We start from the raw sequence: 15738 nt of genomic DNA, 5'->3' as shown, positions 1-15738 counted from the left end.
GCTGAAATCACCTGATCACCACAACATACCTCTGTCCACAAGAAACACTGGATATTTGCATAAGGCAAAACGAGGGACTTTTAAGGCAAGACAAGCAGGTCTGATCTTGGTGGAAAAGTCTATTTATTGCTAGTTCATTAGAGAATTAGTGAGTTCTTCCTTGAGTAAAGATGACCCCAAAGGTCAAACAGACCCTACCGTAATTTCTGTGAAGCCTGAGATTGTTTCTTTTCAAGCTATGTAGGATTTTAATTTTAGAATTTGGGCAATTTTCTCCTCTGGTTCACAACCTGCCTGTTGTTCTGGGCTCTCTCTCTGTCTTTTCATTTGGGCTTCCTCACATTCCTATTGCGAATCAGGCACAAATCTTGATGTGCAGCCAAAACCCCTTGTACTTGTCACCACTTAATGTACTTGCTAAGCCATTCCTACATAGTTTGGAGGGGCGATACACTGATTTCCACTGCTTTTCCCGCTAAACTACATGAGGATCTGACTTTCTCCAGGCATCAGTCCCATTACAACAAAGCCCTGGAATGTAATTAGATCTTAGTATCTTTGTCCCATTAGATGAGCTATCAGTTCTTGTTATAATTTACATTAAAGTCTTGGATATGATTTTAAGTGGGAAAATGAGCAACCTCTAATCACAAAATGCTTTTGCTGTCAGAAAATGGGCCAAAGTATGTTGTCCATCACACCTGTGAACGCCAATGAAATCCTATGAATGCCAATGAAATCAGTGGGGTTGCACCCCTACTGATAGCAAAACTTATACCAATCAGAACTGAAAGGGAGGGAGGGAGAAAATGTGAGTGGCAGGAGCAATGGATGGCAACAGTGACGCCAATGGGAGATTTGCCATTCAGCTTCAACAAAGGGAGAATCTGGCCTTTGCTGAAGTTCCTGTTTCTACACACCGCAATGCACGAGCACCCCATTCTTTATAACAGATAAAACAGGGCAAACTCCCAGTTGCTGTACAACAGGAAGGGGAAATCTCTTTGCTATCGTGTTCTGCTATAATTTTGAAGCTCAGCATCTGTTTTGTGGCATGTCGTGCGTTTCTCTCCTGGATCAAATTAATGTTTTCTTCCTCTGCAAAAAAGCCCATCAGGAAAAGGGCAAAGATGAAAACCATCAACACAAACAGCCTCCAGATGCCTCTTTACCTCCTCCACTCTGCATCTGCTGTAATTGTTAAATCATGTTTGCAAATAACGCTGCTGCATTACCTCTCAGCCATTCCCTAAGACACAGCAGATGAATGCAGCCAACTCTGTGGATGTCCCCTGAACAGATGTGAGAGATAAAATCAATTAAACTGGTTCAGAAGAATGCCGAGGTCTCTTTTAGGGATATTATCAGTTGAAGTCTGTATAGAATATGTAGCTCTGGCTGTCTTCATTGCTTACCCATCTTTTCTCTACTAAGTCCCTCAGTGTTGTGGCACTTGGATTTGTCGGCCTCTCATCTTAGGGCTGTTAACACCCATCATGGCTCAGAGCACAGTGTGGAGGCGTCAGGAGAGCGACAGCAGATAGAAATATGATTAATGACATATGGCCAAGGTCAGCAACCCCCTTAGGAACAGACACAGGCAGCCAATCCAAAAGCCAACAGGCTGCAAGTGAGACTTCTCTTTCCTATGCCTCGTCATCTCAGTTTCACAGTAGGCAGATTCCTGGGCCGGAACAGACAGCCCTGTTTACAGAGCAGGAAGTCTCCCCACTGTGCTCTAGGATTGAGAAGACACTGAAAGCATATATTTTCTGGTTTGGGCCTACTTTAGATAGACTATGTGGGTCAGATTCCAGAGGATGTAAATTGGTGACTCTCTGAGCTTCACTGATTTATAGCAGCTGAGGCACTGGCCTAATAATCAAACAAGTTTGTTATTTGCTATTTAACTCTGCCTTGAAGTCTGCTGACTTTGTTCCCCATTTTAAAAAAAAACAACCAAAAAACCTGAGCAGACAAAAAGAACACCATAACAAGACAAATAGAGTAACAATAGTCACTGGATAATAACATTTTCTCTTCAAGGATCACACACAGCTTTGCAAACACTAATCAATTATGCCTAACCACACACCCATTTGACAGATGGGAAAACTGAGGCACAGAGAATCTAAGTGACTTGTCAAAGGTCATAGAGTGAGTCAATGTCAGAGATCACATTAGAGCCCAGGTGTTTTGATTCTTAGTCCTGTGCTCTATCTATGCAACCTCAAAAATTAAGTGTTCAAACGTAATTGTCTGACTCACATTAAAGATGAACACCTCACAGCACGCTCCCTTGAAAATTTACAACCCCAAATTTTAAATGAGATGTTGCACTGTGAAAAGAATAGTACACCTGTGGGGAAAGTACCTTCACACCATCATAAAAGGATTCCCATGGAAATGGAGTTTTAAACAGCTCTCACCTTCCATCCAGAAATAGCTGCAGTGCAATGGGAGGTGAAGTGATTTCTCTATGTAAAATGGTTTAGAATCTTTTTGATGAGTGGTGTGATCATAAATAGATATTAACCACATTAGTAACACTCAAATTAGGTTGGTACATGGGGGTCTGGCATACCAGCATTTCTGTCAAGCTGCCTTCTTATTCTTAAGAATCTCAGCTTTGATTAAAAAACTTAAATCCATTGCTGAAATAGTTAACTCAAGTGACCCATGTGTAACTGGTCCAGAGACATCTGTTGAAGTCTGCAGAGAGCCTGAAACAATAGCTCAGAAGTCTGAACAGCCCCATCACCTCTGTGAAATAATTGAGATGCTCAATGCTGATAATTTAAATAACAACATTGTTTACTAATTCACTGCTCATCAAAGCATGTAAGAAAGGAGAACCATGGCCAATAGGAGCTGCAGGGGAGCCGCAGCATGGCCATTTGCAGCATTAGCTAATGGGGGCACATACAGCCTCTTTTCAGAAGAGTAGGAATGTATGTTCCATATTGTGACTTGGCTGCTTGGCCTATCCTATCCTGTCTGCATTGCCAGGGTGACTCATGTCACTAATGTGTAGCCAGCATCATTCCACTTCCCTCCTGTGGACGGTCAACGTAAACAAACTGTCTCACGGCTCGCCAGTGGATTACCCTGATGGGCCGCGTGCCGAAGGTTGCCGACCCCTGCCCTAGCCTCTCATTCCTTAGACCACAATTGCTTTGGGCTGCTCTGCATTGCCACATGGGAGACTGGTTTGTGGGGGATGGGATATGAAAGTTGGGAAGTCTTCTATGTATACACTGTAAATATACCAGGAGTGTCTTCTCATACACATGAAAGACAAATAGATATTCTAAACAATGACATGTATACTACTTATCGGTACAGGGCAATCAGAAGTGTTTTTCTAAATCAATTATTTGGCAGCACAGTATAACTTGTGACATCAGTAAAGATTTAAACTCGGAACCATTACAAAGACACTGTGGTGTTTTTATAACATGAGCTCTCTATTCATTCAACTGCAAATAAAACCACCAGATGCAAAAAAAAGTCTTACTTATAAACACACAGGGCCAGATTGTGAACCACTAACTCGCATGGATGAGCAGTTACTCACCCGGGGAGTCTCCTTTATTTCACTTGGACTTCTCATCAGTGGCGGCTCCAGGCAACAGCGCTCCAAGCACGTGCCTGGGGCGGCAAGCTGCAGGGGGCGCCCTGCCGGTCCCTGCGAGGGCGGCAGCCAGGCAGCCTTTGGCGGCTTGCCTGCGGGAGGTCCGCCAGTCCTGCGGATTCAGCGGCAATTTGGCGGCGGGTACGCTGAAGCCGTGGGACCAGCAGACCTCCCGCAGGCAAGCCGCTGAAGGCAGTCTGCCTGCCGTGCTGGGGGCGGCAAAAAAGCTACAGCCGCCCCTGCTTCTCATGCAATTAACTGTTCCCCAATGGTACTAAGGGGTTCACATACTGGCCTTAGGGGCCAAATCCTAGTGGAGATGGGGGCAACAGTTCTCAAGCAAATGAAAAGGAGAGCGTCCAGCTATTGCACTGGCTAGTGCACCAAGGCTACAAGAGGGTTTTGTTTGCCAGCCCTGGGAGCATGGCCAGGTCCCCTGTCAGCTAGCAAACATAATGCCATTTGCAGCATTAGCTAACGGGGGCACATACAGCCTTTTTTCAGAAGAGTAGGAATGTAGGTTCCATATTGTGACTTGGCTGCTTGGCCTATCCTATCCTGTCTGCATTGCCAGGGTGACTCATGTCACTAATGTGTAGCCAGCATCATTCCACTTCCCTCCTATACCCGTCGCTGTGGTGTCTATCTGTAGAAGCATGATTTCACCCTACAGCATTATTAGACAGTTCAGTCTTCTGTTCCGAAGCCTGATCTTGTCATAGAAGAGAAACTGATTAAGTGACAAACAACATAGTGTCACAGAAAATGGTTACTCTCTAGAGTGGAGACTAGTTAACAGAAGTTCCCCAAGTGGCCAGTATTGGAACCAATGCTATCTAAGATGCTCTGTTCGTTAATCATTTTGAAGAAGAAACAGACAGCAAGTTAGTAAATGTTGCTAATGACATTTCATTGTTTCATTCATGGACAATAGTGACAACCTCCAGAGGGACTTACATACATTATGGGACAAACTGAGACAAGCACCTACAAAACTCATCCTTGCATAGCTGAGCCAGCTAAAGGCAATGAGACACAGAAAACTGAGTGCAGTTTGCAGATGTGTTAGCCTTTAGTTCTCAGCTTCCCCAGGGCATCACAGATTTGCCCCACGTAAATGGAATTTGTTAGCTCACATTTCGATTGCCTACCTTGGAATTAGCAAACTTAGTCAAGGGCTGAAGTCTGATTAACTCTTTTTTGTTACCAGAATTTCAGAATGAATCTCATGCTCAAAAACTGTAGTGGAGACGGCTATTCTCTGCTGACTCTCAGAACAGATACAAAACAGGAAGCAGCAGTACAAGGGTTTCATCAAACTGTTAATGTGTCTTAACCTTTTCCTGAAGGGACCACCTACAGGGGAGACTCTATGGATCTGATCCAATACCTACTGAAGTCAATAGAAAGCCTTCTCTTACCTTCAGTGGGTTTTGTATTGAGCACTGTGTCAATTTAATCCTGGGTATTTTTGCTGAGACTTCATATAAAGGTGCTAATTGAATCCCGGTCGTGTTTTTTTTTTTTTTTTAATGTGGACAACTTTGCACTGAGGATTACGGTTAGATCTCCAGACCCATTTCAAATATTATAGGCCACTGAGCAGCTATCACCAATATTTGGTCATTAACAACCTGAGCCAGATTCTAACCTAAGAAGTTCTTGAGCCTAAATTCTCAAACTTGAGAACAGGCCCCATTTAGGTGTCTAAATAAAAGTTATCTGATTTTTAGAGAGATGGAGCACCCAGAGCTCCTATTTACTCCACCAGGTCTAATTTGCTTGAGTAAAGTGAACAGGATTTGGCCATTGGCGTTAATTAACAACGTGCACTTTTGCAAAATCAAGAGCTTTGGTGGTACAATGATCAGTGCTAGAGCTTGCCCTGGAGAAGCCCACCAGCCTCTGATACTAATCTTACTTTGTTGCTCAAACAAATCATTTCAGTGTCAACATGTTGCCTGTATATGGTCTCAAAGGGGATTGTCTTTTGGATTTTGCTTGTTTGGTCAGAGGGGGGAATAGGGCAAACGTTTTCCTCCTTGAGAGCTATTGATTTCATCAGCAATTAGGGCAATAATACACCCCAATGTAGGGTTACCATTCGTCCGGATTTACCCGGACATGTCCTCCTTTTTGTGCTAAAAATAGCGTCCGGGGGGAATTTGTAAAGCACTCACAATGTCCGGGATTTCCCCCCGGCAGAGCAGAGCGAGCGGCTGGGAGGGCTGCAGGGAAGTCCCGGGCTGGACTCAGGAGCAGCTGTAGAGGAGCCGGATCCGCCCTGCATTCTGAGCAGGCAGCTCCCTTGCAGCCCAGTCCGGCAGCACTGTGCAGGGCCAGGGACCGGGTTTTGTTGTGCAGGGCCAGGGACCGGGTTTTGTTGTGCTGGGGAGCTCAGCCAGGTGTCCGGCTCGGCTGCACAGAGCCCAACACTCTGTTCTGAGCAGCAGGGTAAGGAGGTCAGGGGGCAGGAAGGTTCTGGAGGTGGCAGTCAAGAAACGGGGGGGAGCTTTTTGGGGGGAGTGGAGAAAGTTTTGGGCAGTCAGGGTACAGGTAGGGGGTAGGGTCCTGGGGGGCAGTTGGGGGGGGTCTTAGGAGGGGGCAGTTAGGGGACAAGGAACAGGGAGTCTTAGGTAGGGGGTGGGGTTCTGGAGGGCAGTTAGGAGCAGGGGTCCCAGGAGGGGGCAGTCAGGGGACAAGGAGCAGGGGGGGAGTGTTTGGGAGTTCTGGGGGGGGGCTGTCAGGTGGCAGGGGTGGGGAGATGGATCGGAGCAGTCAGGGGACAGGGAGCAGAGGGGTTTAGATGGGTTGGGAGTTCTGGGGGGGGGCTGTCAGGGGACAGGGAGCAGAGGGGTTTAGATGGGTTGGGAGTTGGGGGGGGGGGCTGTCAGGGGGTGGGGAGTGGTTGGATGGGGCGTGGGAGTCCCAGGGGTCTGTCTGGGGGTGGGGGTGTGGATAAGGGTTGGGGCAGTCAGGGGACAAGAGGCAGGGAGGCTTAGATAGGGAGTGGAGTCCTGGGGGGCAGTTAGGGGCAGGGGTCCCAGGAGGGGGCAGTCAGGGGACAAGGAACGGGGGGAGGGTTGGGGGTTCTGGGGGGGCGGGAAGTGGGAGGGGCAGGGGCGGGGCTCCTCCCGTCCTCTTTTTTTCTTGCTGAAATATGGTAACCCTACCCCAATGGAAATATTTCACTGCCCCCCTTCCAAAATCAAGCAGTTGATAATGCACATTTTAGTAATAAATGCTAAGAACAATGTTAGTATCCTTTAATTGTGTAACTGTCTGAAGGGTTCCAGCCCTGACATTTCCAGACTATGGGACTTGTAAAGATAGGTGTTAGCTGTCTGAGAAGTGAATATGCAGTCTGTGCTGATAAGAGGAGGGGGTGGGAAGATCTGGATAATGTAGGGATATATAGGAAACTGCTGCTGTCATGTAACCATTCCTCTTTCAGCAGCTCTGATTAGTAGAGACATTTGGTGAATTCCCCGTTACTTTGCACAAAGATGTCCTGAACTCCAGAGAACAAAAATAACAGAGAATTCCCTGAGAAGAAAAGTCTTAAGGCTTAATTTGACCCTGGCACAATCAGATGCAATTCCACTGACTTCAGAGGAGTTACAGAATGTTACATAGAATACGGTATAACAGGGTTGATTTGGCCCTTATACCATACTGTAGCTCTGCTTTGGCTAGAAACCTTTGCTTTCAAAGTAATTAACCATATGTTAACAGCCTGCAACACTGAACTGCAATTAAATAAATGAATAGGAGACAGATGTATATTTTAACATGTATCCCTGTAGAGCACTCCCAACAGCAAATAATGTTTGTGGCGTTTTTAAGATCAGCATTTAATGTTACTGTTACTGAAGATCTGTGGATCAATACCAATTATTTTATATGTATTCCACCCTCCCACAACTTCCTACAAGTATACAACCATGGTAATGTAAGAATGGTGGATGCCTCAGGATGGATCTATTTTTCCTTGCAAGAAATCTCACTGCTACAAATTTTGAAACACTCCTCCCTAGCTAAAAGCCCAGTGAGAGAGACACAGGAAAGTTGCTTACTGTTTCGGGGCTTCTCCTCATCCATGCCTTCATCTTCATTTTCTGGATCGATGTCTTCTGCTTGAGTTATCCAATCCAGGTACCCCTTCAAGTCTTCCTCCAGCTGTTGTTTCTCCCGCAACTTCTGAAAGTCACCCCGAGCCTTTGCCTTCTCTCTTTCTTTGGAAAACTCCCTGGCAAGGAGGGAGGGAGGGACAGGATGTGGGTGGGAGAGATTGAAAAACAATGGGATTAGATTGGTTTGCACTGGAAATATGACATCCCCTACCTTGGACCCTCAGCTGCCGCTATTCATTCAAAGTCACATTAATATGTACATGGAGTGGTCCTTGTTAGATATACAGATATAACAGTTCTAGTCTCTGTAAATATGTTGGGAAAAAGCCAACTCTCAGCATTTGGTTAAGAATGTAACTGAAACTTGCATATGTTTACATAAAATGTCATTCTTTTTAGGTTATAATGCTTTGCTATATGCATCTTTCCACCAGTCATTTGCAAATATTTGTTATTATTACACTAGCTTAATCCGATGATCCAAATTAAATGTCCTGCAATAATCTGACAGCTGGAGAGAGACTGCAGTGCTGATTTTTAGCCAAGTCTAACCTGATCTCCAGAACGGAAGTGCAATTGCACCTCAATTGGTGCAACTCTGGGTATAATTAAACACACCCACAATTCTGTTCACACATTTAATCCAGGATGAAAAACTGCAGCCACAGCACGGGATGCTGTATTTGAAAATTTAGGTCGGTGTGTTTTGCCATAGGTTTCCAGTATTAGAGACTATTACCTGCTTTTCCCTGACCAGAAGGAAGCATTTGCAAATCCAAAGTTTGGGGGATAACCATTAGGAATATAGCCAGAGAATGGATTTGGGGTGAGCATTTGGCAGCTTGATGACAAAACATTATATGGACTATGTGCTTAAATACAAGACACAAGAACAAGAATTCCATGTTGCCAATCCAAGCATTTTGGTGGGTCTTATGTGGGCTGTCCCCTACTTCCTCTGTGGACAGAGAATCCTACCCTGAATCAGCTTTGTCTGGAGGTGTTAGATACGCCTCTGGTTAGATACTGGACTTCTTCTTGCACTAGAGGAAATCAGATGAACCTGTGGCACGATTGCATTCAAGAAAGGTGGCTTTTTTTTGGGTGTTCTCACTTCATGATTTTTTTGCAGCTGCTGTCTTAACAATATTTGGGGAACCACTGATTTTCTTTTAAACTGAATGGAATCCAATTTTAAGTGGATTGAACTTTCTCTTCCATAACTCTAAGCCAGTGAGATGCTTTTATTTTAAAAAGTGAGTTTAGTGGTGGTGAAATGTACTGGACTGACAGCCTCAGGGATTCAGACCTTCATTTATTCACAGAACAAGTAGAGCATGGGCTCAGACAGTGCAAGCGTCCCATACCACCCTGCCAATGTGGATCAACCTTGACTTACAGGAACTGAGCTAAATTTTGCACTGTTTCATACCATGTGTCATTTACTAGAGTGAGTGTAAAATGCAACTATTCTGAGTGGTAGCATTTTATACCCATTTTGTACAGGTGTTAAGGACTACATGAGATACAGGCAGTGGAGACTCAATCCCTCCATCTCTAGGCATAAGATGTGAGTTCATTCTCTCTGACCAGTTAATCTGTAGCCTCTTTGGTGATACTGCCAACAAAGAGTGGGGTTTTCAAATGCACTTAGCTTTGGTCTAACTCTGTCCCCATTGAAGTCTATTGGAGTTGTATCATTGACGTCAAAGGGAGCAGTTAGACCAAAGCTAAACTCTTTTGAAAGTCCCAAACATGTCAGTCAGTGCCAAGTGTGGTGTCCTCAGGTAACTCAGATGGAGCTGGGAGAGGAAGTGTTTCCCTTTCAACTAGGGTGTGATCCGAAGTCCACTGAAATCAATGGAAAGACTCCCACTGACTTCTATGCGCTTTGGATCAGGCCCTTTGTGAGGCCTGACTGTAACCTGGGCAGCAAGAGAATAAACACAGGAAAAGGTCTTCATGAATCAGACAAACATGCAGAGTTACAGTGTGTGACAAAGTACGCCTGCACGGTCCTCTTCTCTGTCATCTTGCTTGGTTTTTGCCCTGCTTCATGGGGTTGTGATAATGAAGACTTGAAAGTGGAGAGTAGTTGGGCTGGGCCCTCAGTTCTGAATATAGCTTCACAATAAGTCCCGGGTTAGAGTTTTGCCCTATGGCAGAAGTGACAAATCTAGTGTTCTTTCCCTGAGAACCACAACTGTGTTGTTTGGAAATGTAAAAAAGATTGATGTTGAAAAGATCAATCAATAATAATAATGCTTTTCGCTTCTATAGCATCTCTCCTCTGAGACTTTCAAAGAGCTTTCCCGACATTAATGAATTTAATGCTCAGAAAAAACGTGAGGTAGGGAAGCAATATTAACCCTATTTTATAAATGGGTGAACTGAGGAACAGCAAGATTAAGGCCAAACATTTCAAATTTGAGTGCTTAAAGATAAGCACCTAAATCAGTGGCCTGATTTTCAGAGGTGCTGAGCATTTGACACCAATGGAAACACACTTATTTAGGTATCTAAATATGAATTTAAGTGGCTAGATCTGGGCATACAAGTGTAAAAATGTTGATCTTTGGCATAAAGACTTGGCTCATGTCACACAAAATTACATCCCTCTTCAAAGGGCCAGCAAAAAGCCTATGCACTACTTAAATCTCACTTAAAACCTGTTAGGAACCACTTAAGTCCCAGTTACACTGAGTGGTAGCAGGACTTCAGTGGTCCCTAACAGGGCTTAAGTAGTACATAGGCCTTGGGCTAGCCCAAAAGTGGCAGAATAGAATCCAATAATCCCAATTCTTAGTCCACTGACCTAAATGAACAGTATTGGCACAGACTCTTCCCTCACAAAACGTAAGAGGGCTTCCCATTTCAGAAAACCTTCTAAAGAACAGGACTTAATCAAATGTGCTTAATTTCTAAACTGTAGTAACATTAAAACTTGATGCTTGAAGGCTACATGCGTCAGGGAACTCCTGATGAAATTCAGAACAATGCATATTTAGGAAGCCAGTTAGAATCCAGGCTAATCCAGTTGTTAATGACTAACTGTTGTTACTAACTGAAAGCTATTTAGTATCCTATGTGAAATGAGCTGGTGATCTCAGTTCAGTTCCCAGGAGGCACATCACCTACACCACCATCACATTTGACACTAATTGTTTTTATTGGAAGTCTCAGCAGGGACGCCCAGGACCAAAGGAGCCTGTTCATTGAACTACCATCTCAAACCTACAGGTGGTCTCCTTAGAACAACACTGAAATAGGATGGGAGAGTGGCATGGGGGAGGCTTACAGGAGTAATGACCAGTCTGTCTCTTTTCAGTGGATAGACAACATCAATTGAGGGCTGCAAATCTGGCAGTTTTTACCAGCATTCAATTTACTTCACTTTCCCCCTCTTTCTATAGAAAACTAGAAGAGAAATCTTCACTTGGGTACAACCTCAACAAATGGAGTATGTCTGGGAAGTGCCTTTCAGTGTGTGAGACTGGGCTGAGTCTTTTGTCCTGTATTATTTAGGGGAAAGCTTTTCTTCCCTGCTCTGATTATGGGATGCAGAATTATTATATTATATTATTATTATACCCCATTTTTTAAAATCTCTGGTACTCAGAGCAGTGATGGAAAGCAAGCAAAATGGTGAATTTACAGCTGTTTAAAGATCTTGGTGATTGCTTTAAATCCAGCATATGGATTCGAACTCTATTTACTCTGACAGGTACAGAATATCCTGTCAGCTTGCCATATTTTTGGAGTTACTATCAGATATTGACTGAATCACAAACATGAATCTGAATACCACCATGGCTTATAGGTATGGAGGAAAGTGGAATCTGAATCTCGCAGCTAACCCATATCTCTAATGGACTGAAACAAACCCACAGATGTAAACACCCCAATCTTTGGGGGAACTGAAATCTTGAGTCAAATTTGTTGCTGTAATTATTATGTGGAATCATTTCCCCTGAACTGGTATGGTATTTTCTTTCGAAATACATCCATATTCCTTAATCCTCAGTCAAGCCAGTAGCAGGACTATAGCGATGTTTATGTATATGTATAGTACTTACTTTAGTATATAACTAGGTATAGCATATTGCTTGGCTTGTCCACAATGACTATATGGAATGAGATATCTAGGAATGACTGATTATGACTCTGATTTTTAGCCAGAGCACAATTCAACCTCCAATTTTGCAATTGCAAAAAAGTAGGTGCAATTAAGGCATTTTATAGGCACAATTAATTACACCCTAATTTAACTGTGAGCACAAAATTGTATCCACATTATTGGGAAACAATTTTTTAAAATTTAGGCCTATACGAGCAAGAATGTAACATCTCCCCTTTGAATGATGAAGTATAAGAAATAATTCTCTTCCTAAAAGACATGCTGGGTGTAAAATGAGATGCACAGAATGGGTTACTTGGAATGTACAGATCACCAGGAATAATGTTTTGTAATATCTATGCAGAATGGATCAATCGAAATAGGGAGTGCATGAGGAATATCTGAGTCTGAGGGGCGAAGACATTTCAGGACTCAGTACAATTCAGAACTGCATTTGAAAGTTAGCTGTTTGAACATTGTGTTATTTTTTCTAAAGTTTTTTTGGAAACTTCAACTCCTAATTTCAGTTTGCTAAGAACGAGGAGCCTTTCTCAGGGATGTTAACAGTGAATGGCTCCCAGTGCGATCCTCCAGGTTGACTGTGAAGAGTACAGCAGAAATGGTGCAGCTATCACAGTCCAGTCAACACAGGCAAGGAGATTCAGTTCAATGATGTAATTGCGGATTGACCTCACAGTTGATCCCAGCTGTCCCTAACAATTGCTTATGTGTAGTGTAGCTTCAGTGATTTCTGGCTGCAGTACCTTATGTGCTGTCAGGGTGGGCACTGCTACCCTTCCCTCCCCTCCACCCCCAAGATAATATATATTCTTTAATTACTGCTACTGACTTTTTGTCATGTAAAGATGCCATCAATTTTGCCTGCTCACTTTCCTATGCCACCAACCTCCACTGCTATTTTACATGGTTACCTGCTGATTTGAGTGACTAAGTGGGGGAATCTGACTCTGATACTGAGGAACTCATGTTTGAAAACTGGACCCACAGTATCACTCTCCAGGTTTCCAAACATAGGCTATTGCCTCACTCTTTATTTTTGGAGACTCTTTTCCTCTCCATTTACTCACTTGGAGCTCCTCTCCTGGCAGCAGTTGTCATACCTGCATACTTTTCCCTCAGTAGGGGTGATGCAGAAAGTAATGAATCCTCCTCTAAATCCATAATCTCTCTATAGGACAGCAGAGAAGGTTTTTCTTGTCTGGGCCTACTACTGCCCTCCTGTTCTGGTTGTCTCTGAGATTATGGACAACATTTCTGTGATGTATGTAACTCCCACTCCTGCTAAGAGAGCGTCACCCTTGATTTGCCAGGGCCCCCTCACCTCAAGAACACCTTATGAAAATTAGATGTGAGAGTTTAGAGTGGTCAATACAGCAGATAGGTACAGACATTGACCAAACTTCCCACCAGGCTCAGTATAGTAAGCACTGGGGCCAACATTTTAAAAAAAATGGCTGCCTAAAGTTAGGCTTCTCTGACTGTATTTACACCCCTAAATAAAATAGCCTGATTTTAACAATCTTGAGTACCCAGCAGTGACTAAATATGGAATTGGGAACCTAATCCTAGGCATTCATTTTTTGAAAATCTTGTCAAGAACGTTTGTTGACTTGGATCTTCTAGTTATCTCGTTCACCAAAGCCAGCACAGTGTTTAACTCCTGGGTACATTAACAGCTGGTTTTATGTGAGGCAACTGCTTACTTGGCCTCAGCAATGATGCTTTGTCGCACAGGTTAAAATGAAGAATTAAGGAACATCCAGTGGGGATGTTTTAACCCTCCCTACTGGACCCCAACTCACATCTGACTCTCACGATCACCCTTATAAAACCTCACAAGGAAATGGCTTCTCCCTGCATCATGCCTAACCCTGTAATGTGTACAACAAAGAAGAAGTGCCCATTAAAGAAAAATATGTTAGTTCGTTCATGGGGAAAATAATCCCCCCGATCAGCCTACATTTCAAGGATATTAAACAAGAGAATCTCTCAGTAGAGAAGAAATAGTTTGGAAAGACTCCCATTTTACAAATGTTTAGGGATTTGCCTAATCACCTTTCACTTTCACAATGCTAGTCACCTTTCACTTCCACTGATTTTTCCAGGATTTTACCAACAATCCCTTCCTGGTGTGGTAAGTGATGTGCTTGTCCTTATTCAGGCAAATTCAGGACTTGTAGTTTCATGGCACCTGCTAAAGGTTATTTTAGGGAGAAGAGTATTTTAAAGGCAACATGTTGGCTTTTCATAAAGGGATTTACTCAAAGATTTCCCCCATTTCAGGTAGGCCATCTGATGCCATGTTTTGGTATTTACACAACAAAGCTAGGGGCTTCTACTAAATGTTTCTGAGAGTAACCCACCACTGCCCGATTATATCCATAACCAAAGAGAAGGAATAGAGATATAAATGAAAAATATAAACAATAAAAAAACATTTTCCTGGTTCTGCTTACCCGCTAAGTACACCGAGAACCAAGTTAAGTACAAAAAATGACCCTATGATGATTAGTGTAACAAAATAGATCCAGGGCCAGTCCCTTCCTATGGCATCATTGACCTGGAAGAGTGGAATGATAATTAGTGAGACAGGCTCAGTTTCTGAGCACTGCAAGGCTCCAGCCAAAGGGATCCCAAGTCACCAGCACCACGGTTTTCAAAGTTTTGCATTTCTGCAGTTTATGATTGAGACCAAGTTGTCTTCTCTCCAGTCTAGTTGGAGCTGGATATTTTGGTTGGACTGAGGTTGAATTTCCTCATTAGAGAGTAACACTTTGTTGTGACAGTTATTTTGGCTGATCAAGTTCTAAGTTATTTATTTCAAAACCAATGTAAAAACTTCCTTGAATTCAGAATTTTATTTTGGATGGAGCTGAGTCAGGAAGGAAGGAAGGGATCCGGGTGACTGGGAAGAACCCTGATTATGGAGTCTTGCCCTGCAGCATTGGAAAAAGGACATCAAAAACTGGCAGCTTACCCGCTCAACACACCAAGAACCAGATTTAGAACGAAAAAGGATCCAAAGATGACCAGACTGACAAAATACACCCATGGTAACTCATAGCCCATAGCGTCCTGCATCTGGAAAGACGAAGGAAAGTTAGAAGACAGAAAGAGAAAGCAGAACTGATTAGGTGAAGGAACAGATGGAAAGGTTTGTAAACAGAGCCTCTGGTTATTTACACACAAATGTACCAAATGTTTCTTCTTTATGATGTCTTCACTTCTCTTTCTTCTCCTTTGATTCTTCTGTTCTCTACCTTTTTCCACATAGGTATGACCTTCTGTGGTCCCCTTTATAGAATCAGCTTTTGCCAACACACACCACACATTGTGATCTCAGATAAGAAGTAATTTCTCATTCTAAGTAGAGTGAAAACTGTGGTACCTCAGATAGTAGTAAGTGGTAACTGTTGGCAAAGGCTGACTTTTAATGGCAATTTCCTGGTTATTCTCACACTGTTTACCATAGTCATGGCAGTCTCTGTGTCCTTTAGGCCATGTCTATACTACAGCAGCACACCTATGGCTCTGTAGCTGTGCTGCTCTAGCACTGAGGCTCAGATGCTTCACACATCAATGGAAAGGGTTTTTCATCAATGTACCTAATCCATCTCTCCAAGAGGCAGTAGCTAGGTTGAATTCTTCCATTGACCTAGCTGCATCTACATCGGGGGTTAGGGTGACACAACTGCAGTGCTCAGAGTGTGAAATTTTTCACAGACCTACCTACATCATTCAGGGCTATCTAATTTTTAAGTGTAGACCAGGCCTGAGAAGAAAGCCTTGCCACTGCCCACCATTTTCTGATGCTGTAAAGTGCTTTCTAAACT

The 15738-nt window shown here is 43.4% G+C and overlaps 1 protein-coding gene across 17 annotated transcripts in view; it reads right to left on the bottom strand.

Moving 5' to 3' along the window:
* Positions 1 to 15738, bottom strand: part of CACNA1C (calcium voltage-gated channel subunit alpha1 C) — a 724164-nt gene that overhangs the window by 178760 nt on the left and 529666 nt on the right. For all 17 annotated transcript variants that reach the window (XM_034781034.1, XM_034780951.1, XM_034780978.1 and 14 more), the window contains exons 8-9: positions 14883 to 14986; positions 7711 to 7883 (exon numbers count right to left, since the gene is read on the bottom strand). In XM_034781034.1, coding sequence (XP_034636925.1) covers positions 7711 to 7883; positions 14883 to 14986 — 277 coding nt within the window. The remainder of the gene's footprint in view (positions 1 to 7710; positions 7884 to 14882; positions 14987 to 15738) is intronic.

The sequence above is a fragment of the Trachemys scripta genome, chromosome 1 (assembly GCF_013100865.1).
Source record: "Trachemys scripta elegans isolate TJP31775 chromosome 1, CAS_Tse_1.0, whole genome shotgun sequence".
NCBI classification, from domain to species: domain Eukaryota; kingdom Metazoa; phylum Chordata; order Testudines; family Emydidae; genus Trachemys; species Trachemys scripta.
Note: the sequence above shows the minus strand (reverse complement) of the source record. Positions and strands in the feature narration are given on the sequence as shown.